At 37.1% G+C, this 27,987-nt stretch overlaps 1 protein-coding gene across 1 annotated transcript in view; it reads right to left on the bottom strand.

Annotated features, from left to right (window-relative positions):
• TSPAN12 (tetraspanin 12) overlaps window positions 1–27,987 on the bottom strand; it is a 70,091-nt gene that overhangs the window by 40,608 nt on the left and 1,496 nt on the right. The window contains exons 3-5 of the mRNA XM_025381185.1: window positions 27,785–27,920; window positions 11,074–11,156; window positions 9,814–9,949 (exon numbers count right to left, since the gene is read on the bottom strand). Coding sequence (XP_025236970.1) covers window positions 9,814–9,949; window positions 11,074–11,156; window positions 27,785–27,850 — 285 coding nt within the window. The 5' untranslated portion in view covers window positions 27,851–27,920. The remainder of the gene's footprint in view (window positions 1–9,813; window positions 9,950–11,073; window positions 11,157–27,784; window positions 27,921–27,987) is intronic.

Raw genomic sequence — 27,987 nt, forward strand, 5'->3', positions numbered from 1 at the left:
AATTTTTAAACTAAAATAATGTCAATATAAAGAAAATTCAGGAATAACCACTTATTTTGGAATAATTCAAATGCATTGCTTGACAGAAATACAAAGTGATACAACTACAGTGTTAGTACATTTTAAATACAATTTAAACTATTGTTTCTGTCATCTAAGCTGAGAAGATTTATCTTAGCCTGAGCATGTCACCTGAGCCTATATCACCTTTTCTCTGAAAAAGGGAAAAGATATACGGATTACAATTCAAAAAATGTGCGTTTTTAAAATTTATGTAGTTTCAAGAAAAAGCTTACCTTAACTCGTGATCTTATGTAGCCAACAACTTCATTAGACATTGCACATAAAGCAAATACTAACCATGTTTTTTTTTTTCTAAATATTCCATCTAAAAGCTGCTTTCCTCACTGGCTTAAACGACTTAATTCTGTCATCTTTTACAAATGTTATCTGCCCCTTGTTTAAACTCTCTCTACATTTAGGATACTGTTTCCTGAGTCATCTCCTTTTAAATGAATGTTTTCTGGTTTATGTTTGCCAAAGGAAGTTAGTAGAGAGATACGTGGAAGTAAATGAGAAAGTGAAAACACTGCACGATTGCTGAATTCACCTCAAGGAAGCATTCGCTGAACTGGTGACCAGTATTCATAGGTGGAATGAACATTTCAGTAGCATGTGCTGCCAGAAAAATACCTGACTTTGAATTTTCCACAAACTCAGGACAGTCACCAAATCAATGGATATTGAAATATTTCACTTACATTTAACTAACATTATCTCAAATGTATATATCTAAAAACAATCTATAATAAGGTTTAAAATGCTTGCAGTGACATAGCACACCATACAAAAACTTGAATCATTCATATTTCAAACCGTGAAGTAAGACAAAGGTCCAATGACCAGCCAAAATCCTGTCATAAAGACCCAACACTAAGGCCATGAATATCAGACAGTTGTCCTGGGCCCATCTCTGACACAACATTTACTTTTGAAGACATCTGCTGACATATTTTCCTGGGGCATCAAAAAACATAAAATACTTACAAAGTAAATTTAACTGAGGGGTTAAAAGATCAATATGCTGAAAATTATAAAATACTGATGAAAGATGACACAAATAAATAGAAAGATATCCCATGTTCATGGATTAGAAGAATTAATGTTGTTAAAATGTCCATACTATCCAAAGTGACCTATAAATTCAATGCAATCCCAATCAAAACTCCAATGTCATTTTTTACAGAAACAGGAAAAAAATCCTAAAACTCCTATGGTACTACAAATTCCCCAAATAGCCAAAGTAACCTTGAACAAAAACAACAAAGCTGCAGGCATCAAGCTACCTGATTTCAAAATATATTATAAAGTTACAGTAACCAAAACAGCATGGTATTAGCCTAAAAACAGACATATCAAGCAATTGAAAAGGACAAAAGAAGTAAAATGACACATTTACAGCCAATTGATATTTTGATGAAGATGCCAATAACACACAATGGGAAATGGAAAGTATCTTCAATAAAGGGGAACAACTGGATATCCATATGCAGAAGAATAAAATTACTATTATTTCACAGCATAAGCAAAAAAAAAAAAAAAAAATGTATTAAAGATTTAAATATAAGACCTGAAACTGTAAAACTAGTAGAAGACAATGTATGAGAAGAGCTCCAGGACACTGATCTGAGCAATGATTTTTTTGAATATGACCCCAAAGTCACAGACAGAAAAAAAGCAGAAATAGACATATGAGAAAATATTAAACTACCAAGATTCTGCATAACAAAAGAAACAATTAGAAGAGTGAAACTCATGGATTGGGAGAAAATATTTGCAAACCATGTATCTGTTAAGGGACTAATATCCAAAACATATAAGGGACCCAAACACCTCCATAGCAAGAAAGTAAACAACCCAATTAAAAAATAGGCAAAGGACCTGAACAGATATTTCTTAAAAGATGACACGCAAATACCCAACAGAAGACAAAGAGATAAAAAAAAATGCTCAACATCACTGTTAGGAAAATACAAATTCAGACCACCATGAAACATCAACTCATAGCTCTTAGAATGTTTACTATCAAAAAAACAAAAGATAACAAATATTGGCAAGGCTTTGGGGGAAAAAAATCCTGGTATACTGTTTTTGTAAATATAAATTAGTACAGTCCCATCCTGGCTAACACGATGAAACCCCGTCTCTACTAAAAGATACAAAAAACTAGCCGGGCGTGGTGGCGGGCGCCTGTAGTCCCAGCTACTCCGGAGGCTGAGGCAGGAGAATGGCGTGAACCCGGGAGGCGGAGCTTGCAGTGAGCCGAGATCGGGCCACTGCAATCCAGCCTGGGCGACAGAGCGAGACTCCGTCTCAAAAAAAAAAAAAAAAAAATTAGTACAGTCATTATGGAGAGCAGTATGGAGGTTTTCAAAAAATTGTGAATTGAATTACCATATGATCCAGCAATCTCACTTCTGAGTATACATCCAAATGAAATGAATAGGAATGCCAAAGAGATATCTGTATTCTCATGTTCATTCCAGCATTATTCACAATAGTCAAGACATAAAAGCAACCTAAGTGTCAATCAACAGATGAATGGATAAAGAAAATGTAGTCCCTATATACAACAGAATACTATACAGCCCTAAAAAAAAACAAGGAAATTCTGTTACTTGTGGTAACATGGATGAACCTGGAGGACATTATGTTAAGTGAAATAAGCCAGCACAGAAAAACAGATACCACATGATCTCAGTTATATGTGGAACCTAAAAAAGTGTTGATCTCAGAGGAATAGAGTGTAGAATGGCGGTTACTAGAGGCTGGTAGGGTGAAGAGGAGGATGGTTAAAGGATGATTAGTGGGTACAAAGTTTCAGTTAGACAGTAGGAATTACTTTTAGTGACCTATTGCATAGCATGGTGACTACAGAATGATGTATAATTGTATATTTAATAAGGATAAGCTGTATATTTCAAAATTGCTAAAATAGTAAACTTTAAGTGTTCTCACCACAAAAAATAAGTGGGTGCATTGGATATGTTAATTAGCTTCATCTAAGAATCCCAAAAAGTATACATACATCATTGAAACATCAAATTGCACCCTATGAATACATACAATTATTACTTGACAATTACAAATAAAAATTTTTAAATTATAGTTTTTAAAGAATTCTAGCTAACAAGTCAAATAAAGTACATGTATTGAGTAGATATGTTTCTATTATATAAAAAAAGTATAAACGCTGAATAATTTTTCATTTCCTGATGTCAAGCAATAAAAGCATTACTATCATGTAATGCTTTATCCATAATTCTACCTCAGCAAGGTTTACTGATTTCAGCCACCTTCCTCCAGCCCCAAAGTCTTACTTAGTTCACACCCTTATCCATGGCTTCTGGGGATGATAATGTAATCACTAACAGGGCTTTCTAATGTCTCCCGCTTAAATGGGAATTATCATTTCATCACAAGCTGGAAATACCCATTGGTTCTTTACAGCCCAAAGAATAACATCTAACTTTTTGATAAAGACCTTCACAATTGGACTTAACTTCATCTTCTTCTCACTGTGCACCAACACCACAGCCGCACTGACTTTCTAAGTTTTGCCTAAGTTTTCCCTGTCCCTTCACTCCTCAGTGTTTATACACACTCTTCATGTTGCTGTAAATCTCCTTCCTTCCTCATCTCCACCAGGAAACCCTTATGTATTTTCAACATCCAGTTCAAATAAAGACTCTACTGTGAAACATTCTGGAAAGCTCCATTTGCTCCTGATTCTGGATTCCCACAGCAATTATTTATACATTTAATATTACATTTCGCTTTGTAATTTTCTTTCTATTCACCCCTTTCATCTTGGTTCTCTCAAGTATCTATCACAGATGGGTACTCAATACACAATTAAGGAGGGCAAAAGGAAAGGAAAGGAGAATGAGAGGTGAGGAAGGTAAAAAGGAAAGGAGAAACTGATTCTTTGAGAAGATAAGCAAAAATGATAACCACAGTAGAAATTTTAAAGTTCATTTTATAATAAGCATACGAAAAAACCGTATTTTTAGAAATTAAATGACTACCGAATGCCTTGGAGTAATAAATGAAGTATAGTTAAGTCTTCTAGAAACAATGCCAGTAATTAGTTAAATGCTTTATAACAGTACTGTGGTGCAGTGAAACATGTGTGGTCTTTGAGCACAGGCCGCATTTGAATGCTAACAACAATTACGAGCTGTGTATCTTTGGGGATTCTACTTTTCCTCATTTGTAAAATTAGTCTAATAGAGTTGCTATGAGTATATTTTGAGAAAACAAAGGTAAAATATTGGGCAGATACTGAACATACGGTAAATGGTATGATGAATCTTCATTTAGAAATAAAGTTTAGGCTATCAACCAAAAATATAAACAAAATAATAAAGACATACAACTTAATAGATTAATGTTTACTTAAGGACTTATGACTAGCTATATAATTATAAAATTCATGACTATGTAAGAGAAGGCCTTAAACAGAGACTCTTTAGAAAATCAATTACTACTTAAATATATGCTGATTTACATTATGATTTTAAACAAATAAAAAAAAGAAAAAAGAGGGGAAATTTCTCCAAGGCCGTTAAAATTTCACTTGATTTCCACTAAGGAAAGCATTCAGATCTGGTTCAATCACTCTATATTTAAAGAAAGTTTGAAAAGTGCAAGCACACAATCAATAGTTATATTCAAAGTCTCTGGAAAAATAAAATTGAAAAAAAAAGCATATCTCCTTTAAAAATGATTCATTTGTATTAAATACGTAAGGTACGTCCAACTGAATTTCTGACAAGTGCTTGACTACCTTGTGGTTTGCTGGCAAGTGAGCATATATTTGCATCACATCCTGACAAATGATGATCTCCTGATGGTGACATTCAGCTGTTGTCAACATCATAAACATGTCTGTTCAATCTGCTGACATTCCCCCTGAGCTGGCACTGCTTTCCTAATGCCTATGTTAATAGCAAGGTAAAACTGCAATAACAAATGAATTTCATTTAGTCTACAGCTAAAGCCTTGGGAAGTACCCATCTAAGGCTTAAAACCTATTTCAATTTAGCTTCAATTTCTCTTTTAAAAGGAGAAGCAATTTCTACTACTGAAATTACTGTGAAAGGCATGGCATATTCCAGTTTCTTTTCTTAGTCATTTTTGGCTTGTTTTCCCATTATAATTAGAATTTAATTATTCTTAATCTCCTCATACAAATACATAAAAATTGCTGTTCTACGACAGTTTCACACTTACTAAGAACAAATCTAATGAGTATGTTTGCCAGATAAAGCAAATAAAAATAAACATGTCCATTTAAATTTAAATTTCAATCAATAATGTTTTACTATATGTATATTCTAAATATTACATGGGACAAACTCATACTAAAACATTATTCATTGTTTATCTGAAATCAGATTTAATTGGGCATCTTGTATTTTATTTGAGAACCTTAAATTAGGGTGTTTTAACAACCTATATCTATAAATCTATTATTCAAAAGGAGGATGAAATTCATGACCAAGGCTTCTTGGAAATGTTTTCCAATAGGTGGCATCTTAGCTTCTAGAGGTTTTCTGTTGCTTTTTGGTGAGGGCTGTGGGGAGGTTGGTTACAAAGACCTGTTTTGAGGGAGGCTCGTTTACTTTTTCTTGATCAGTCTGTTGAATATTGGCATTTTTACTTTTGCTTGAACAGCACAACAGCCAAACTGCCAGCTTTTTTTTTTTTTTTAATATATATAATCATTCAAGAGATATGGCAGCTCTCTGAGATACCAATTGTCTTTTGAAAAATAGCTTTCTTACACTAATCTGTTTTACGGGTCTTAAAAGTAAAACAAGGCTTTGAATACAGGGAAATGGATAAGTTGGATGAATGCATTCTGCTTGTTTAAACATTTACATCCAAAATAAAAGTAAGAAACTTCCTTAAAATTTTGTTTTTAATTAGGATAAAAGGCTAAAGGCACACAAAAAATACTGTAAGTTACTTTGCAAATATTTGCCAAAGATCTTACATCATGTCACACTCTGCACTATTTTACCGCCAGACCCCCATGAGCCATTCCCCTTGTAATCTAACCTTTTCTAACAGCCAAATTCCTCTGCTAAAATCTCATGCTCATCATTGCCTTCCAGGCAACATCTTTAATCTGATGTGCTGGTCATTCCTACATTCACTATTCTAATTTATTGTCTGTTATTCAATGATTTAATAAACACTTACTAAAGCACTGAGCAAGGTGAATGGTTCATATTACTAAGTTGTTTGCAGTCTGGTAGTCTGGGCTGATTATTAAAAAGAAAAGGAAGTTTATAATAAGGGAAATACACTAGGCTTCAAAAGTTGAGAAAAGTCTATTAGAGACATCAGTAAAGGCCCAGTGAGAATGGGCTTCGCAATCAGGAACGCCGAGGTCTGAATCCAAGCTCCCATCCTTACTGTTGAATGACTTGTGGCATATTACTGACCTCTCTGAACTTCATTTAATAATTACCTATCTCAGATAACTGTCGTCAGGTTTAAAATGAAAATGTTTTATACATTACAGGACACATTTGTAAACACTTAGGCAAAAAATCAGCTATTATAGAGTAACATGGCAAAATTGTTACAAATATTGGAACTTGACTGCCATGGTCTGAATATTAGATCCTCTCTTTACTAGCTGTGTAGACTTAGGCAAGTCACTTAATCTCTCTATGCCTCATTTCCTCATCTATATTAAGTGAATAATAAGGGTAATTCAAAGTTTTAGTCCAATTTCATACTCAGCAGAGAGGATAAAATTGATTAACTCATGTACAAGAACTCTTCATTTTAAAAAAAAATTCAGGTAAAACTCTACAGTGTCTGGCACTGTAAGTACTCAAGAAATGTTAACTACTTCAATTATCATCAGTGTCATAATTATTATTTAAAGAGGTAGCATTTCAGATAAGTCTTCATGGGCTAGTAATATTTAAATGAAAGTACTGAGAAGAAATTTCTGGTTAAGCAGACAGCAAGAATAAATGTAGAGAAGAACGAAGCAAGAAAGTTTGTTCAGGGATCAGAAAATACAGAACCAGAGAATAATGAAGTAGATAGGAAAGTAAAAAATGGCAGATAAAGGCTCGATTGTAGAAGGGCTTGGTGCACGTTTGAGGTGTTGGTACATACTTCATTACCCAATAGGGAGTCTCTACACCTGTCTGAGCAGGAAGTTAGGAAAGCCTGAACTTGGGCATCCCAGAGGAGGACAGAAAAGAGAGGACAACTTCCCAAGACTGTAGAATCTGAACTGAGAGGAGTTGGCAGCTGTTTAGAGGAGAGGGATGTGGGGAGGAAGTCAGAGAGGAAATTGCCTGAGAAACAGACCAGAAGCAAATTGGTTTTGAGTGATAGATACATGGGAGTTGAGACCACAGATCATTCTTTAGCAAGGGGAAAGCTACGTTGGGTCTAGACAGAGTAAGGACTAGAAACCTGCCATGAGAGGAGAGGCAGCCCCAAGGGAATGGAGAATGAACTGCCAAAGGCAATCAATAGGAAGGAGGAACCAAGATGTAGATGTTACCTAGGGACATATGGAACAGCAATGCATAAAAAGATGCTTTGTAAAAGAGAGTACATCCAAGAAGCAAAGTGGGGATGGAAAAAGGCAAAATCAATCTATGTTCATCATCCTCCCAGAGGGTGACACTGAACCCTCTGGGCTGAGCTTAGAGCTCTTCTTCTCTGGCCTCATAGCACCCAGTGCAAACTCTATTAGAGTTCTTATCTCATAAAGACAGGTCTGACAGCAAAAATTGGTGGTATATATGATCAGTAAGTGTTTAGAGAAATAATGAATGAGTAAATTGGTAGCCTTTAGAACCTCAGTCCTCCATGCCACTTTTGCATTATAATGCTCTTTCCAGTATTACAAACTGGACTGTCATTCACAAGTCTAAGATTTGCCCTACTTCAAGTAGCAGGCCACATTACTTTGTTGTTTGTCAGTTTGCATTACTAGCATTTAAGCAGCCTAAGGGAATGCATAAAGAGTTTTCAAAATGTGTTTCCAAAGCCTTTGTAGTTCCATGAAATCCCTGACCCTACTTGCCCTGCCTCCCTCCAGCATCCCACTGCATAGGGGCTGTGCAGAGTAAAAGCTGGGAGGAGGGAGGAAATGGCAGTCAGATCTTAGTTGGTTATACAAGAGAGACATCACTGTAAGACTGTGTTTTCAAAAAGAATTCTGAGACTTTTTACTTAAAGCTTGAAATATGTTATACTCTACTCAAATTATAGAAGGTTCATGTAAAGTAAGTCCTTTTGTTTATGTTTAAATTATTGCCCAAATATCTAAAATTGCAAAATAAGACCCCAAACTTTTCCACCATTCTCCTTTCACTGTATACCTATATGAAGAGAAACAAAGCAGTAGGCATGTTTCCCCATCTCTGAGTGTGGTTTATTTTCTTTATTTTTTCTATTTTTTATTTTTTTTATTTTTGAGACGGAGTCTCGCTCTGTCACCCAGGCTGGAGTGCAGTGGTGCGATCTCGGCTCACTGAAAGCTTGGCCTCCCAGGTTCACGCCATTCTCCTGCCTCAGCCTCCCGAGCAGCTGGGACTACAGGCGCCCACCAACACGCCCGGCTAATTTTTGTGTTTTCCAGTATTCAACCTGAACAGTTAGCCTCCAGGAAGCTAAGTAATACATTAGCACAGGTTATACTGTGAAATGCAAAGCTTTAGTCCAACTTCACACTAAGATTCTGTTTTAATTGGCTTGGCATGGGAGCCAGTCAAGCATGAGTGTGTGGGAGCTGACTCCTGGAGCCAGTTTGTTCTCATCTGTCCCCAGCTCCACATTCAGTTATGATTTCATGTTGGTAACTTAAATTGACCATGCTGGAGAATTTGCCCCACGGAAATCCTCAAATGCTATAAATCTGAGCTTTTTTTCTGCCCAGTGATCCAGCTTACCAGCACACCACTCAAATTGTTTAAGTTCTTTACATGAAATTAATGCACAGCCAGGGCTGAGACCTACTACAAAGAAAGCATATACTCAATGAATTAGTTTTTCAGCCTTATATGTCTGCAACTGTACGTTAGTAATCTCACCACCTGGTGCCACTAGTATATATTTTACACATTAAGTGCTCTTCTAAAAATATCTATATAAACAGCATTTTAATCAACTCAATTTTTTAATGTTAAAAATGCTTGCCTATTTTTGAATTAAAAGACCAGTCACAGAATTTAAATGGTGAAACTAATTTAACAAGTACCTAGTGCAACTCTGAGTTAAAAAAATACTAAGATTATAGAAACTGAGACTCGTTTATGTTCTCTAAGCTATATAAAGGCGGTGACAGGGCTATTACCTATGTCTGCTACCTCACAATCTGAATTTCCACACGAGCTTACAGGGTGAATTTGTTTAAAAATAGAAGAGAAAGAAACAGTTCCTTTATGGCTTCTCAGTTCCAGTCCCAAGGGGACTTTTTGAGTGCTAATAACGACAAGGACACTAGAAAAAACTCATACTTTCAAATGAAAATGTCAACACGTAGCTGGAGTGAAATAATTAAATTGCTTATATATATTTCCATACCTCATCATCCGACTACAGCAAATATGTGTATTCAAATAATCTCTTGTGAAACGAAAGCTTCCCTCCTTACAGGACGTTGTTACTGCTATCACTGCTCCCTAATCTTGTGAACTTATTAAAAAATAATACATTACTGCTTAATCTTTTTAACTATAATAAAGAGAAAATATAACATCATACCCATGCAAGAAGCAACAGATTTCTTTTCACCGTTCCACAATATCCTAACATCCCCACAATGATAAGAAAACAGCAAACAGCAATCATGACCGGATGAACCACAGGAAAGTAAGTCAAAATGACGGCTTCCTCTACCCTGAAAGAAGAAAAATAATGTATTAGAAATAAAATATAATCAAAATGCACCCAAGACATAGTAGAAGGCACAACTGTGATTTGTGTTAATAATTCTTTAAATCACGATGCCTCCAAACTAGTGACTGTATTGTTATTTTCAAAATCACGGTGCTATTGTTTTTATGTTTATTTGCTCACTTGCTTTATTTTTGGTTTGGCAGTGTTTGGTTTTTTTTAATAGAAGTGGTAGCTTTCCTACCCCAACTCATTTAATATATAATATACGGGACCTTGATAAAAGGTCCATCTATAATTATCTCCGAAGCCTTAGCCTAAGTAAATCACATGGGAGCCTTTGCTATTTCCCAGCTGGGAGGAATCTCCTTCCTCTTCTCTAATCTTTGACCCTATGTGCACTACGTTTCTTTCCCCTGACAATTGATCCTCCCCCAAAATGTGAAAAACTGCTATGCAAAGGAAAATCAATCTACATTTGAAGAAAGGAATAGGTAGAAATGATTTTTGCTAGAACACAATGAAAAATTCATTAACCGAAACCAGTATTAATGATAAAAATTAACCGTTATTAAGCTAAGTTCCCCTGTGTTAAGGACTTGAAAAAAAATGTTTTTCATTTAATCCTTACCACAATTCAGATGTCATATATTATAATACAGTCTCCATTCAGAGATGATGGAGTAAAAAGTAATTTGTCCCCTGTGTTATTAGTAGATTAACCCTTGAAATTTGAGAACAAAAAAAAATCATTGTGGTGTATGGTTTTCATTACCCCAAGAATATGAAGGTAAGAGGAAGCTGATGGTAATTTTCTTAGGGAAAAGTAACTATGCTGGTTCTTTACACGCACCTATGACATGGCTGACACACAACCAGAAGGACAGGCAACTGCTATTACCATACTCAGAAATGTCTATATAAACATGCTGTCACCTGATCCCCGCTAGGACCAGAGGCTCACCTTAAGGAGAACTCTGGAGGATGCAAGTGTCTGTGACAAAGGTTGCTATGGGCAGGAAAAACTTTTCCAAAAGACCAAGGGAGAGCACTACCATATAAAGAGCTGAGGGCAAAGTTACTTAAAAGAAAGCATGAAAGAATTCAATCAATAATTATAAAGTATACCTCGTTTCTGCAGTTAAAGTGAGAACATTATTTAGGTAGTCCCTCATCCAAGCAGAAACTGCCAACACACTGATGGACATTAACTGGGGAGAAAAAAGTACAAACTGGTTACCAAAGATTTACATAACATTCACTGCAGGATTAATAATAGGAAAATTAAGGATTTCGTTACATAATGTCTTTCCCAATTAACATTTGCTACATCTTGAAATTTACTATTACTATAAATATCTGCCATTCCATTTTGTAATCATGTCATAGGCACCAAATAGCATACCACCCAAATGGGATACAGAAAACAAAACTATTAAGTGGCTGATTCCAGGTTCAGGACAGAAACTGCACAAGATGAGGAGGCCACAGAACAAATAAATTATCAAACATATAAGATGTGTCTAAAACACACTGTCATTCTTAAAGGCAAGGAAGCAATTAAATACTATTACTGAACAATTAAATATTGTCAAAAAAAGTCACAGGAGTTAATTTAAAATGACTTCTACTGGCTAAAATTCAAACAATTTAAGCATTAAAATGATAGTAATAGTAATAACATTAAATGTAATCCTTTGATTCATAAAGCGCTAAAGTATATACACTCATACTAACACATATATGTGCTAAAGTATATAAACTCATAATGAACAAAATTCTCTGGTCATCTTTGTAGAAAGTTGAATACTCAACTCATTCAGAAAACTGACAAGAATCTATGATTTCTATTTATCCTACTTCTCCCAAACCAACTAAAGGAAGAACCAAGGACTTGATTAAACTTTTTATGGAAGAATTTCTGTAATATTTGCAGGAAGCATTCTAGAGCATCACCATTTAACAACCCTTTCTCAAATAATGGATCTCAAAAAAAAAGATCCTCAATGGCTGCAATTCTATCAGGTCATTGGTTCTCAATCCTGTCTGTACGTTTGAATCATTTAAGACTGAAAAAAATTACTGAGCACAGGTTTACCCTGGACTAATTTTAGGGAGTAGGGCTTGGGCATCAGAAATGTATAGCAGCTTCACAGATATTCTAACAGGTAGGCAGGGCTGAGAACCACTGCATTAAATGAAAGGCTGGTGGAGAGTCAGAATGGAGAGAGTAGGCGTATGATCCAGGACCTACTGGTCACTCTCAGTGTCACAAAAAGACAACTAGACATAATGTGTCTCCCAACATGGTACGATCAGAAGCACACAGAAATTCCTATGAAGTATTTTCACCAGAAGGTCAAACTTGAGTCAAATCAATCCTCCCGCACTATCAGTCAATAAAAAAATATATGAAATAGATTTAAACAGGTTAAATGCCACCACGAGAAGCAATTAGCAAAATCAAGCATGTGAGAAATTTTACAGGACAAATGATCTGCTTTCTTGAATTGAAAAACAAAACAAAACAAAAAAACTGGCAACTTAAAACAAAAAGGAGAGAAGGAGAAACTCTTATAGATTAAAATAGAGATTACCCAGTGCAATACATTGACCTGGTTTGGATCCCGATTCAAACAAATCAGCTACATAGAAACATTTATGACACAACTGAGGAAAGTTTAACCCTGAACGAATGTTTGGAAATTTTAAGAAACTACTTTGATTATTTTAGGTATGAGAATAAATTAAATTTATTTTTTAAGGGTCTTTATTTTCTAGACTTATATACTGAAGCAATTTTAAATGAAATACATTGATATGTATACTTGGAAGAAAAAAAATAAATGAAACATAATGATGGCTGGGATGTGGTTTAATAATTAATCATGACCGGTAGAAGTTAGGTGGGAAGTAGAGAAGAGCGTGTTGATAATTGTTGAAACTGGGTAATGAATAATTGGGGATTAATTATACTGTGCTTTTCCACTTTTGTATATGTTTTAAATATTTTCATTATTTAAAAAATTTTTTAAAAAAAACTAAAACAAATTAAGAAGAAGTCTTCCTGGGAAGCTCTCCTAAAAGCTGCATATTATTAATTCTTAAGTTTGAAATGTCATTCCTTCTTTGATGGAAATTTTTTTGAAATGTGTATTTATCTTCTTAAGTACAATGTAGTGAAATTCAACTTACCCTGATTTTTAATAATTTCTGGTATCTTAATGAACATCAATTACCATTACGTGCTACAGCTTTAGCTTTAAATGCTGATATAATGAATACATAGAAGGTAGAAATAAGTCTGCGCTAACTCAAGTGGTGGCCATAAAACATGCTTTCTGCATGAAGGCTCCAAGGTAAACAGACTGTGTAGAGCTCTAAAGCTTTGAACAGTAAATTATGACTATCTGCTTGGAAAATCTGCTAGTGAATTCAAACTTCCATCATTTATTACAAATATTTACCGAACAACTACTATGTGCCTTGGACTGGGCGAGATTCAGAGACTGACAATAAATAAGAGATCTAGGCCTTCTTGGAACCTCTTGGGGAACACAGGCAACAATTATACAAAGAAAACAATTACAAACTGTTTTTTAAAAAAGTGCCATGAAGCACAGAAAAGGGAAATACCCTGTTGAAGATCTCTCAGATCCTGAGTGGTAGAGCTGGGATTCAAATTCAAGCTGTTGGGCTTTGAAGCATCAGGGTTAGTCACTGTCTCCCAAGTTTAGAAATAGGCATGGTATGTTTCACAGAGGGTGAAAACACTACCCTACACGGCATGTAGAATTCCTTTTTAGAAAGAGGGGCAGTGGGTCTCCTGTAGAAGTCAGGTTCAGTCTAAATGTCTGAACTACTTTCTTTGGTGAATGGGAGCTCAGTGGTTCTTAACCTGTAAATACAAATGTATTTCAACATAATTAATTTCCTTTGTAAGCCAATACATTTTGTTTTGTGGATTAAAATACAGATTAATAGTAATATTATATTAATTATATTAATCTTTTATGGAAGAATTTCTGCTAATATTTGTAGGAAGCATTCTAGAGCATTACCATTTAACAACCCTTTCTGAAATAATGGATCTGAAATAAAATACAGATTAATAGTAATATTATATTAATATCACACTACTATTAATCTGTATTTTAATCCACAAAGTAGAATGCAGTTTAATATTCTGACAATAGGCCCACAGGTTTATAAGACTGCCAAAGGAGTCAATGGCCTATAATATAGGTTAAGAACCCGGGGACCACAGTCAAGAGTAGAATTAGGCCAGTTATTATTATTCTCATGTCTGTTAGAAATGAACAGATTATAAACCTCATATAAGTTACAAGTGGGTCAGCCGCAGTAAATTAGTCATGTTTCTAGCTTCTTTTGATGCATTAACATCTGTTCTGCATGCATATGCCAGACACATCCTGCTCAGGAGAACCTAAAAATGTGCCTAAGTCACCTTGCCTTGGCCTGCTGCCTCCCTCATTGCTGGTTCCGTCCTCAAGAGGAGATGTTCTCCCAGGGGTGCACTTTTCAAATACAAACAATGCAATCCAGAATCCACACTCCTAAGTACCTCCCTTATGGGGCTCTCCCACTTAGGGGCCACTATACACCTGCCCTAATCACCCCAAGGCCAATTGTTCAAACTGGCCAATCCTAAACCCACTTACCTGCCTCACCTATACCTTCCCATAGAAACCATGGTATAAGCACTTGCCCACAGTTCCCATCTCTCTTTCTGCCTTGTGATTGACCCTAGTGTTTCCCCTCTTGCTCCCCACCCTCCATAATGAGATGTGTACTACATGTCTTGGGATTTATGAATATAATAAACTTCTCAATGGCAGCCATCTCCTGGTTTTTTGGCCTTAGCATACCTAATTGACAGCAGAGCATATTAAAACACACAGAGCTAGCAGAAGACTGTTGTCTCTTTGATGAAACCTGTGGGCACGTGTTCTCCCTCTACTTGGCTATATGTGGGTCTTATGTGGTGCATTAGTCCATTCTCACACTGTTATAAATACCAGAAACTGGGTAATTTATGAAGAAAAGAGGTTTAGTTGGCTCATGGTTCCTCAGGCTGTACAGGAAACATGCCTGGGGAGGCCACAGGAAACTTTCAATCATGGTGAAAGAGGAAGCAGGCACATCTTACATGGCCAGAGCAGGAGAAAGAGAAAGCAGAGGAAAGTGCTACACATTTTCAAACAACCAGACCTCATGAGAACTCACTACCACAAGAACAGCAAGGAGAAAAATCTGTCCCCATGATCCGATCACCTCCCACCAGGTCCCTTCCACAACACTGGGGATCACAATTTGACATGAGATTTCGGTGGGGACACAAATCCAAACCATATTATTCAACCCCTGGGCCCTCCCAAATCTCACGTCCTTTCACATTCCAAAATACAATCATACCTTCCCAACAGTCTCCCAAAGTCTGACTTGATTCCAGCATTAACTCAAAAGTTCACAGTCCAAAGTCTCACTTGAGGCAAGTCAAGTCCCTTCTGCCTATGAGACTGTAAAATCGAAACCAGTTAGTTACTTCCAAGATACAATGGGGGTAGAGGCATTCACTAAATATTCCCATTCCAAAAGGAAGAAACTGGCCAAAACAAAAGGGCTACAGGCCCCATGCAAGTCCCAAATCCAGCAGGGCAGTCACTAAATCTAAAAGCTCCAAAATAATCTCTTTAACTCCATGTCTCACATCCAGGCAACAATGATGCAAGGGGTGCAAGGGGTAGGCCCACAGGGCCTTGGGTAGCTCTACTCCTGTGGTTCAGCAGGGTACAATCCCTGCAGTTGCTTTGTTTCACAGGCTGCCATTGAGTGCCTGCAGCTTCTCCAGGCACAAAGTGCAAGTTGTAAGTGGGTCTATCATTCTGTGGTCTGGAGGAGAGTGGCCCTCTTCTCACTGCTCCACTAGGCAGAGACCTAGTGGGGACTCTGTGTGGGGGCTCAAACCCCACATATCCCTTCTGCACTGCTCTAGTAGAGATTCTCCATGAGGGCTCTGTCCCTGCAGCAGACTTTTGCCTGGATATCCAGGCATTTGCATACATCCTCTGAAATCAAGTCAGAGGCTCCCAAGCCTCAACTGTTGCCCTCTGTGCACTCACATGCTTAACACCACATGGAAGCTGCGTAGGCTAACAGCTTGCACCCTCTGGAGCAGTGGCCTGAGATGTACCTGGGCCCCTTTAAGCCATAGCTGGAGCTGAAGCAGCTGGATAATAGGGAGCAGTGTCCCAAGGTTCTGCAGCGCAGAGGGGCCCTGGGCCCAGTCCAAGAAGCCATTCTTTCCTCCTAGGCCTTCAGGCCTGTGATGGGAGGCTCTGCTGTGAAAGGTCTCTGAAATGCCTTTGAGGCATTCTCCTCATTGTCTTGAATATTAATATTCAGCTCCTCTTTGCTTATGCAAATTTCTGTAGCCAGCTTGAATTCCTTTCCAGAAAATTAGTTTTTCTTTTCTACCACATGGTCAAGCTGCAAATTTTCTAAACTTTTATGATCTGCTTTCCTTCTAAATATAAGTTGCAGTTTTAGAATATCTCTTTACTTATGTATATGACCATACACTTTTAGAAATAACCAGGGCAAATCTTAAACACTTTGCTGCTTAGAAATTTGTTCTGCCAGATTACCCTAAATCATCACTCTCAAGTTCAAAATTTCACAGATACCTAGAGCAGGGGCACAATGCCACAATCTCTTTGCTAAAGCATAGCAAGAGTGACCTTTATTCCAGTTCCCAGTAAGTTCCTCATCTCCATCTGAGACCACATCAGCCTGGACTTCATTTGTCAATATTACTATCAGCATTTTTATCACAATGATTTAACGAGTCTCTAGGAAGTTCCAAACTTTCCCTTGTCTTTCTGTCTTCTTCTGAGCCCTCCAAACTGTTCAAATTTCTGCCTGTTACTGAATTACAAAGTCTCTTTCACATATTCAGATATGTTTATATCAATGCCCCACTCCTGATACCAATGTTCTGTATTAGCCCATTCTAGCACTGCCATAAAGTAATACCTGAAACTGGGTAATTTATAAAGTGCAGAGGTTTAATTGGCTTACAGTTCCACAGGATGTACAGGAAGCATGGCTAGGGAGGCCTCAGGAAACTTTCAAACATTGTGGAAGGGGAAGCAGGCACATCTTACATGGCCAGAGGAGGAGTAAGAGAGAGAAGGGGGAGGTGCTACACACTTTTAAACAACCAGATCTCTTGAGAACTCACTCTCTACCATGAGAACAGCAAGGGGGAAATCCGTCCCCATGATCCAATCACCTTGCACCAGGCCCCTCATCCAACATTTGACATGAGATTTGGGCAGAGACACAAATCCAAACCATATCATGTGGTATTTTATTTCATTATCTAAAATTATTTTACAGTTATAAAATCTCCTCTCTTTATCACTCTTCAAAGTAATGACTTCTGTTGGTTTCTCTATTCTATACTGGCTTTATAGGATGTTTAGCCAGTTTTCAATAACATAGTTCTTAGTCATGTCAACACATTATTTCATTCTTCATAGTGTACAATTCATTATCAGTGTAGTTACTACACATAGTTCTTCCATTTTTAACAAACAAAAAAAAAGTGTATATCGTTTAAATGGTGTATTCCAAGACATTTCTTATATGGCAGGATGATTAAAAGTCTGGGCTTTGAAGTCATTCTTCCATTCAAAAATCATATATTGGTCACCCGCTCTTTGCCAGGCACTGTGCTATGTGTTAGGGATACACTGATGAACAGTAACAGACACTATCTCTGTGGTGCAATTAACTAAGTGAAGAGGACACAGGTTAATCAACTCATTAGAGATATAAATATGTAATTGAGAACTGTATCAAGTGCTGAGAAGAAATAGTACAAGTTTCTGTATGAATCCCTTTTGGAGGGCCTGACCCATTCCACGGGGTCAAAGGAACTTCTCTAAGAGAGCTAAGATCTAAAGGATAATTATCAAGTTACTCAGGAAGAGGAGGGTTGAAAATAACCTTCGGGTCAGAAAGAACAACGGCCCCATGAGGGAAGGCAACATGACATGGTAAGGAAAATTTGCACATGGTGAGAAGGAAAAAGCAGGCAGGGGTGAGACTGCATGGAGTCTTGAAAGCCATTTCAAGGTATATGGGCTTCACCATCACGACAATGAGGAGCCACTGAATTTTGAATTTCAGCTAGGAATTCTAGCTCTACTGCCTTTTAGCTATATGACATTCAGCTTGATCTTTCCTATGCCTCAGTTTTCTCACCTGTAAAATGATATAAAAATAAGGCCTACTTCATAGAAGATCCATATGACAAAAAAAAAAAAAACAGAGTGAGACTCTCATATACATTACCTATAATTACTGCAAGTCACTTTAGACTTAATCTTTCTCAGTCAGTCTGAAAGATTAGATTACTCCTAAATCAATTCTGAAATGGAATCTTCAGCTATTTGAAAGTCTACCAGATGGACAAGAGAGGAAGCTCTTTGATACAACTACTTATCAGACTATCGTGGTCAATTTCAACATCTCTAACACTAAACTTATCTCCATTCCTCCTAAACCTGCAAGTTCCTCCCACTGTTTTTCCTGTAAATGGTATAATCAATCCTTCAATCATGTAAACTGGAGACTTGGCAGGAAAGCTGAACCTCTCCCTTTTCCTCAGCTCTATATCTAATTAGTTTCAAGTCCTTCAAATTGTACTGGCAAGGCGTCGCGTGAATTCCTCCCCCTTTCCTGCCACAGCTGGCTGGTTCAGGCCTTCATCCTCTCTTGCTATCCAATTATAATTACTTTATAATAAAACTCTTCAGCTCACAGATTCCACCTCCAATTCACCCTTCGGTTACTTTTATAGAACATAGATCAAATTCTTCTGCTTATAGCTACCCTTTATGGTTCTTCTTCAACTACCATTTATTTAATCTTCCCTCAACTCCCTCGGAGAGAACAAAGTTTAAACTCTTGAGCAGGGCACACCAGGCCCTTTTCAGCTACCCCTTAACCTTTTTCTTAAACCATGCTTCCTGCCAGCTCTTTCCTACACACATTCTATATATGGAAAACAACGAAACTGCTTGCACATCTCCAAAATGCGCCATATGCACCTCCCATTGCCTATCCATCTTCACTCCTGCAGTGCATTCTGCCTGGAATACCATCCTGCCCCAGCTTTCCTGTTCTCATGTGCTGAGCAACATCTACTTCTCCTTCAAGGCCAGCTTGAACATCAACTAGAGTGTAAAGATTTTCTCCCAACTGCTGCCTTACCTACAGATCTTTTCCCTCTTAATGCTCTTTGGACAGACCTCATAAAGCAGTTATCCTACTATTCTTGTTTCTGTCCATCCATCTCATCCCAGCAGACAGCACAGAACATTGCTTATCTCCCCATCACGTAGAAAAGTACCAGGCTCAGTAGTGGTGCCTAATATATGTTAGGTGAGCGAATGAGAAAATAATTAAATTAAAGGGAGATGGTTTCATCCTGCTAGATAAGCTGTTAGAGATTTTTAAACAAATTAGAAGATGCTGTAATAAGAACTGAGCTTTCTATCACTGGAAGTTTTCCAGTGGAAAGATGGTTTCTAAAAAACAAAGTCAAAGATTTATATATCAGATTAGAAGCTGGCTAAAGTGTTCTCAAAAGTTCTTTAAACTAAAACTTTGCATTATACTCTGTTCCAATGTTTTCCTCACAGGAGTATACCCAAACATTTCAGCTGTGCACAGAACATTAGTCAAAATAAATAATAACACCAAGCCTTATTCTATAGTAAACAAGCAACTCTGGGAATAAAGCGGCTTTTTCTCAAGGAATTGATTCCAGAAACATTAAATGTCTGAGAGCAGTTTCATCCTCAACGAGTGAGGCTTTACTCACTGGGTTCGAGAAAATAACAATAAAAACAAATATAGTGCATGCCTATAGCAAGAAACTGAACTAAAACGAGACTAGGTCAACTCAAAACTAAACCTGATATTAAACCTAGAAGCGCAACTTATGAGGGGGACTCAGGCTAATCACGTTATTTTCTGCTAATTTTCCAAATTAACTATGAAAATAATCCTTCAAATGCCACTCACATTGGCTAAATTATTAGGAACATTATAGTTATCATATGTAGCTAGGCTTTATAGCTCCTTACGTTTTCTCCAGTATTGCAACATGTTACTTGAAGCTCAAGGAGATATTTTAAAACTATATGAAGTGTTACTTGATAGAAACATATTTAATATATTATTTGGCAGGACATTTGTCACAATCTCTCTTGCAAAATACTTAGAAAATGCTAGCTTTCAACAAATATTTAGAAACATAAAATTTGCAGTGCTGAGGATATGGTCTGCTTTTGTTTGAATATAATTATATAAAAACAACTCTTGAATCAAGTTGTTTTCTGAATCAGAATTGTATATGTATGCACATTTCCTCAGTGTATTATGGAATGTGTACCTATAATTTCCATAAAATAGTAAGGTCACAGTCGAGAAACAGTCTTTTCTATCTTTCGAGTGTCTGCCATCTGTTACATATAGTCCCACATAAGATGACAGTGACACAAATAATTTCTGTTCAAGGATGACGGCTGTCTAAAACCACCTACCTAAACTTTTCGTGTCAAACCTGTTAGCAAAGAGAAGAACGTAAAAGAGAGACCTGAATCTTAGTTACAGCTTTGTGTATATAGAAAAGGACTTTGACAAATAATTCAAATTTTCATAATTTTTATTGGCTGATCTTGAAAATGGAAAAAGTAGACCAGAAGCTTTCCTTCTTTAAAAAAAGGATTTAAATTTTGGGGGTGTTTTTTTTCTGTCTCCCAGGCATGATCATAGCTCATTGCACCTGGAACTCCTGGGCTCAATGGATCCTCTTGCCTTGGTCTCCCAAGTGCTGAGGTTACAGGCATGAGCCACCACACTTAGCCTTTAAATTGCTATTTGTTAAAATGTAAAAGTAAGATCAAGCCTTGATTATTTGGAGGCTGGTCGCACAAGGTGAGTCACATGTGTGTTTCATGTTGCCAGGCCTGCTCCCTTCTGCCTTTTTGTGAGTCTGTGCCTTCTCAGCTTCCCTCTACCAGGGGATGGGCAGAAGGAAAGAGAGCAAACAGGTAACACTATTTGCTAAAGCTGTGAAAGAATAGGCCATGTAAATGATGGCTGAAATACAGTCTGGAGATTACTGGTGGGTATCACTTCAGAATGAACATCAATGAATTAGAGCTGAATAAATCAACAGCACCCTGGAGCTGTTCTGACTGATAGTTTTTCTAGACCATCATGTTTTCCTATAGATAGGGTGACCATGCATCCTGATCTGACCAGAAGAGATCCACTATAAGCCTCTGTTGTTTGGTCATAACTGTTAACAGAAATATCCCCTTTTCTTCAGTCTCTACATTGTCCTGGTTTCCATGATAAAGTATATGATTACCCTGTAGTCACTACAGGTAAAAGAAGAGTAAAATGCCTCATTCTACAGGATAGTTTCTGTGCAGTCTAACTGCAGTAAACTCCACTTCCCCCACATCCCAGCTCAGGATTATTCCCTGAGTGGAATCAATGAGGCAGGAGCCTATTGCTCAGTACGCAGCAGAATGTGCTGTGAAGAATCTTCCATGTACTTCTCAAAAAACATTCCTTAAGACGCATGCAGCGGCTCAAGTCTTTGCTCAGCTGAGCCACAATGTATATATAAAAAAGTAGATCAGCTTTACTCTGAGACTAAAAGACTTTTTTTCTTTTTTTTTTTTTTTTTGAGACGGAGTCTCACTTTGCTGCCCAGACTAGAGTGCAGTGACACGATCTTGGTTCACTGCAACCTCCACCTCCCAGGTTCAAGCATTTCTTCTGCCTCAGTTCCCCTAGGAGCTAGGATGGCAGCTGCACGCCACCATGCCCAGCTAATTTTTGTATTTTTAGTAGAGATGGGGTTTCGCCATTTTGGCCAGGCTGGTCTGGAACTCCTGACCTCAGGTGATCCACCAGCCTGGGCCTCCCAAAGTGCTGGGATTACAGGCATGAGCCACCATGTCTGGCTGACTAAAGGATTTTTTTATGGTTAAAATTTATTTTAAAAGACCACAAATATTTGCTGGAGAGCTTTCCACTATTTCTTAGGAAGAGTTCAAAAATACTTGAATACCGTTCATAGCATAAAGCTGAGGACACCAATTTAAGATGCAGTATTTCAATATGATTCATAAATGTCCTTCCTGTGAATTCAAACTTCTACTTGCCAAGAATCTAACTCTTCAGATTCTGTTTTTGTTTTTTTTTTGTTTTTTGTTTTTTGTTTTTTTTTTTTGAGACGGAGTCTCGCTCTGTAGCCCGGGCTGGAGTGCAGATTCTGTATGGATCAAACACCTAAGGTTCACTACGGATGGCCAGAGAAAAAGAAACAGAGCACTGAGCCTCTTGTCTTTTCATCTGCCACGCATATATCCCAAAAGCATAAACTAATTTCCTGTCTACTTTTTTAGACTTTCTTTTATAAGTTACTTTTCATATTTAATCAGGGTAGTTCTTCTCTATTGCTATTATCTTTAGCAATGGTAAGTAAAAAACAATGGCTCTTATATAATGGTGAGATATGGGAGTTTATATTACGCATTTAGAAAATTAGAAACAAATACATATTTGATGAATTTTAAGTTTTCGCCAATGTCAGAAATTTTCAAGGAGAACCATATTTATCCATATTTGTAATAATAGAAAATTACCATCTAAGAAAGACAAATGACTAAAAAGCTAAGAAGCTGTCTTTAAAATGGTGGAAAGCTCTCATTTCTTTAAATAATACGCCATTTAAATTTTACTAGTAGCAAAAGCGTATAAATTTGAAGTAAAGGTAACCCACGTCCTCACTCCACCATGGAGAGAAGGCGAATCATGGTCTCAAAAGAACCCTCGGGCAGTTCACCTACCCACACCATCTCCTATGAGCTCCTTCCCATCCTGAATTCACAAAACTCGTGACAAACCTAGAAGGCCCAATACTTTTGTGCCGACTCCAGTACAACAGTACTAGAATCTGGCTTCTTCATCATGTGGAAAAGACACTGAACAGATGACAAATCAAGGTGACTGGATCCATATAATAAAGAGAATGTAGAGCATGTGTGATCTCGAATGTGCTGTGAATTGTTTCTTCTAAGACACATTCATGGCTTACACTTAAAAACACATCTATGCCTTACATTTTTAAAAAAATACTCAATATATACTTTTTAACTTAAAAAAAAAAACACAAAAAAACTCTCAGTTTGATTTTTGACTCTCAGAACAGGAAAACAAAATTGAATGGGTTCCCAATGTTTTTGTGATTAAGATTTATTTTTCTTTTCCCTAAAATCCTAGTGGGGTAGAAAAGATAAGAAGGTACCAATATAGTAAAAATAGATTTAAAAAACTAAGACTACTTAAAATGCCAGGGCAGAGTAAAAGCCTATAGCTTTTGACCTCATGGGTAATGGGGACAATGTCATCAATCTTGCAAACCCAGAGGGAGGAACAATCTCCCTCTTCATAGTCAGAATGTGAAGTCTGGTTTAAGAAGTGGAGTTCATATGCCACACTGATGTGTTCTACTTGTAATTCCAATGAGAACTAAAAGCTAGAATTAAAGCCTTGCTCCTCAGGGTGCGACGCTCAGACCAGCAGCATTGGCATCACAGAGGAGTTTGTTAGAAATGCACTCTCAGGTAGAACTCAGGACACACTAAATCCAAATCTGCATTTTAACAAGATCTCCAGGTGATGTGCATGCACTCTGAGGTTTTAGAAGCACTGTTCCAGAGAATTTGGAATGAGCAGGTGGACAGCTAATCCCTTCCTTCTGAGGATGTTTACTTGACTTCTTTCATGCAAATAAATCCACCACTGTTTCCAGCAATTTAACTTCTACTACACTTGGATAAAAAACAAAACTGGACTTTCAATTCCTGTTCTGCTACTTACTAGCAAGTTATTGAATTACTCTGAGTACCAGTTGCTTTACCCAAAAAAAGAGAGAGAGACAGACAGACTAAGAAAACTATTTTATGGGTCTATTATGAGAACTAGATGAGAGTAATGTTAAGAATGGCCAGGAATGTCTCCAGCACTGAAAATGGCTTCTGACTTGGTAATGGTAGGATCTGCAAACATTGCCTTAACACTGAAAAAGTAAAATGAGTATCCCTAAAATTAGCCTATTATACATTTCATACTATTCTAACAAAAATCCCAACAGAATTTTTATTTATTTTTTTTTTTTTTGAGACAGTGTCACTGTCGTCAGCCTTCAGCGCAGTGGGGCAATCTTAGCTCACTGCAACATCCGCCTCCCGGCTTCAAGTGATTCTCCTACTTCAGTCTCCTGAGTAGCTGGGATTACAGGTGCCACCATGCCCAGCTAATTTTTGTATTTTTAGTAGAGACAGGGTTTCACCATGTTGGCCAGAATGGTCTCAGTCTCTTGACCTTGTGAACTGCCCACCTTGGCCTCCCAAAGTGCTGAGATTACAGGTGTAAGCCACCGTGCCCAGCCCCAACAGATATTTTTAATTGGATAAAATAATCTTAAAGAACATTCTTAAAAAGAAATCTTAACCAAGTCAAGAAATGAAGGCATATATATACACATATATTTATATTTATACATATATTTATATTCATTTTATACATAATATATTTATATTTATACATATAAAATCCTGTAGAAAATTATATTACAGGCCGGGCACAGTGGCTCACACCTGTAATCCCAGCACTTTGGGAGGCCAAGGCAGGTGGATCATGAGGTCAGGAGTTCGAGATTAGCCTGGCCAATATGGTGAAACCCCATCTCTACTAAAAAATACAGAAATTAGCTAGGCATGGTGGTATGCACCTGTAGTCCCAGCTATTCCAGGAGGCTGAGGCAGGAGAATCGCTTGAGCCCGGGAGGCGGAGGTTGCAGTGAGCTGAGATTGTGCCACTGGACTCCAGCCTGGTGACAGAGTGAGACTCCGTCTCAAAATAAATAAATAAATAAAAGAATATTATATTACAAAGAATATAGAAAAGTTTGTTTAACTATTGTATAGAAATAGATAACATAAATGAAATTAACACTTAAAATATAGGGCAAACCTAAATGATAAATATGAAATAGTTAATGAATATGAAATGAAAAGATATATGTGAAAAATATATATAAAATGATGCTCATGCTCACTGGTAGTGGGGTAGGTACAAAATAAAGTAACAATGAGATAATACTTTAAATGTTTCAGATTGGCAAAAATTTAGAAGTGCGATGTTACCAACAAGATGGCAACAAATATTTTTGTACATATAATGGGGTAATTACTGCTTTTATTTTTAGGGAACAGATTCCCAGAACAAGATTGCTAGGTCAAAGGAATTGCAGTAGTGGTAGCAATAGTAGCAGTATTAATCATAACAATAACAATTACTATGATTAGTACCACAATGATAGTAGCAGTCCACCTCCTGGTAATCTGCTAGAACATCATCATTATTGTAGTAGTTATAGTAATAACTGCAATACTGCTATTGCATAGATAGCACTTATTATGTGCCACTGTTCTCAGTGCTTTATATATGTTAACTCTAATCCTCCTCACAACAACTCTAAAAAATAGGTAACTATGATTCCTATTTTACAGGCTAGGAAACAGACAGTAAATGTGCCTGGCAAACATAGTGAGAAGCAGTAGCTATTTTGTATGTTAGTTAGATAGGTTGGCTACTTTTGTTTTTGTTATCATCACATATATTTTTACATAGCAATTCCACTCCTATGACTGTAACTCAAATGAGAAACTAATTTAACAACAAAAAAATCAAGGATTTACATGTATAGTAGTGTGTATCTGTCATGGACAGGTATGAGTAAATCTTTGTATGAAACAAAATACAGAAAAATGTACACAAGATGCTTAACCTGGACTATTTTGTTGAAGCGTAGGTGATACTAGGAGAAGAGGAGGGCTGGAGAAAGAGGGAAGCAATCCAAATAAGTCAATAAATCGGAACACACTCACACACACACTGCACACAGAGATAGAAAGTTAGAAGGTTTAAGTACAGGGTAATAACAAAGAAATAATGTTTACATTCTCTGGGGACACAAAGAGCCCTGGAAGAGTTTCAGGAATAGGTGCTTCTTTGCAAAGTTCATTTCCGAGAGGAGTGATACTTTTGTTGAATGACTTGGTTCTTTTTTTTTCCACACAATATAAAGTATTAAGAAATTTTTCAAAGCTTGATTCTTTATCGAACAATAACAACAACAACAATCTTAGTAATTCTCAGGTTCAAAACTCAGTAAGGGTCAAGTTAAAGACACTGTCTAGGGGCAAGAAAGCTGAGTTCTGTTCCTGGCACTGCCACCATTGGACAATTTGATCTTTGGCAAGTCACTTAATCTGCACTTAATTTCCTCATTTACAAAGGAAGGAAGTTCAACCAGGCCATCTTTAAAGCTCCTTTTAGAAGTGGAATGTGATGATTCTATAATTAAAAAGCACAATGTAGAAAAGTGAAAAACTAGTAAATAGGAGTGATAAGTATCAAACATTTTAAAGAAATGGAGTTTAAAATCTTAAGAACTTGTAATGATCCAGGTAATTTAATGATTCACTTAAAAATTGAACTTTTAAGAAGTATAAACTACAATAAGATCAACTTGTGATTTTACATTTCCAAATGGTGAATTTAACTACACAATGCTTTAATTTTGAGAAATTAATGCTTTAATGTTGAGAAAAGGAATGCTATTTTAGATATTTTCAGATTACTCACTTAAGTAAGACTTAATTTGTCCTTTAAAATGGGGCCATCTATAAGGTGCAGCTCAACCAAAATGTCATCTTCTAGAGACTACATGTAATAGCCCTATGACAAAAAGGCTGGGCAATGCCAGCCAGTCAGCATGCCAGCCAGTCAGCCACATAATATTGCACAATAAAATTTGTAACAGAAAATTTTGAATAAAATTGTTAATAGAACACAAAAAATGGAAATAACAATTTGCTTAAGAATGGCAGCCTCCTGAAGCAACATTCACAGTTTAAATTGTTATATTTTCCTAAGTTTTGTAAGTAATAATATGATTATTAATCATACTCTATGAAAATTTAAAGCATAAAAAGTCATTAACTCATAGAGCATAAAGATTTCCATGAGCTTGCTACATTTTATGTATTTTTATTTCCTTAAATGGTTATAGGATTTTCCAAAAGCATACACACAATTCCTTAAACTTTGCCAACTTAGAATTAGTTACATAAAAATCACCCTTCAGACCGTATGGAATCCCCTAGACAAATCTACTCAGCCTTTTTATGATAGGTTATCTGGGTGTGAATTCCTTGCCCACCACCCCCCCCCCAAAAAAATATTAAGACTTGGCCCAACTAGATTTTACAGGCGACAGAGATGCAAAGAAACAATTTCTGGCTTGCACAGTTATCTAAAATTCCCGCAAACAAGCGGCTCCGTAAGTGGTATGTCATAATTTTCTTATCTACGAGTACAAGCACGTGCATTTATTTATATCCCTAGATTAACTTCAAGTCTAATTTTACTGCCAGTAGTGTCCAGGGGTGGATTTCTTTGTTCTAATTACAAATGGAACTTGAGCTAGATCAAAGGCATTTTAAGAAGGTCAAATTTTACTTCTCTGAAAAATAGAGGGTGTTATCCCATGTAATTAATTAATGCTTAGCCAAGCCCTTTGGCGCATTATCCGGTGGCTGCAGAAAACCAGAGCCAGCCGTCCCCACCTGTTGGTGCAGTGAAACTTACTTACCCAAAAGAGCAGATTGAGGGCGTAGAGCAGGCAGCGCAGACACTTCACCGAATCTTCTCTGGCCATTGTGAGCCCCGTAAGGGAGAAGCCCCATCCTTTCACCACATCCTACTCCCAAGGGCAGAACGACAGCGATCTGCAGGGGGCGGGGGAGAGAGAACAGGGGACATCTCACCATCACGCTCCCCACTGCCTGCCCGTCC

Source organism: Theropithecus gelada, chromosome 3 (assembly GCF_003255815.1).
Source record: "Theropithecus gelada isolate Dixy chromosome 3, Tgel_1.0, whole genome shotgun sequence".
NCBI lineage: Eukaryota > Metazoa > Chordata > Mammalia > Primates > Cercopithecidae > Theropithecus > Theropithecus gelada.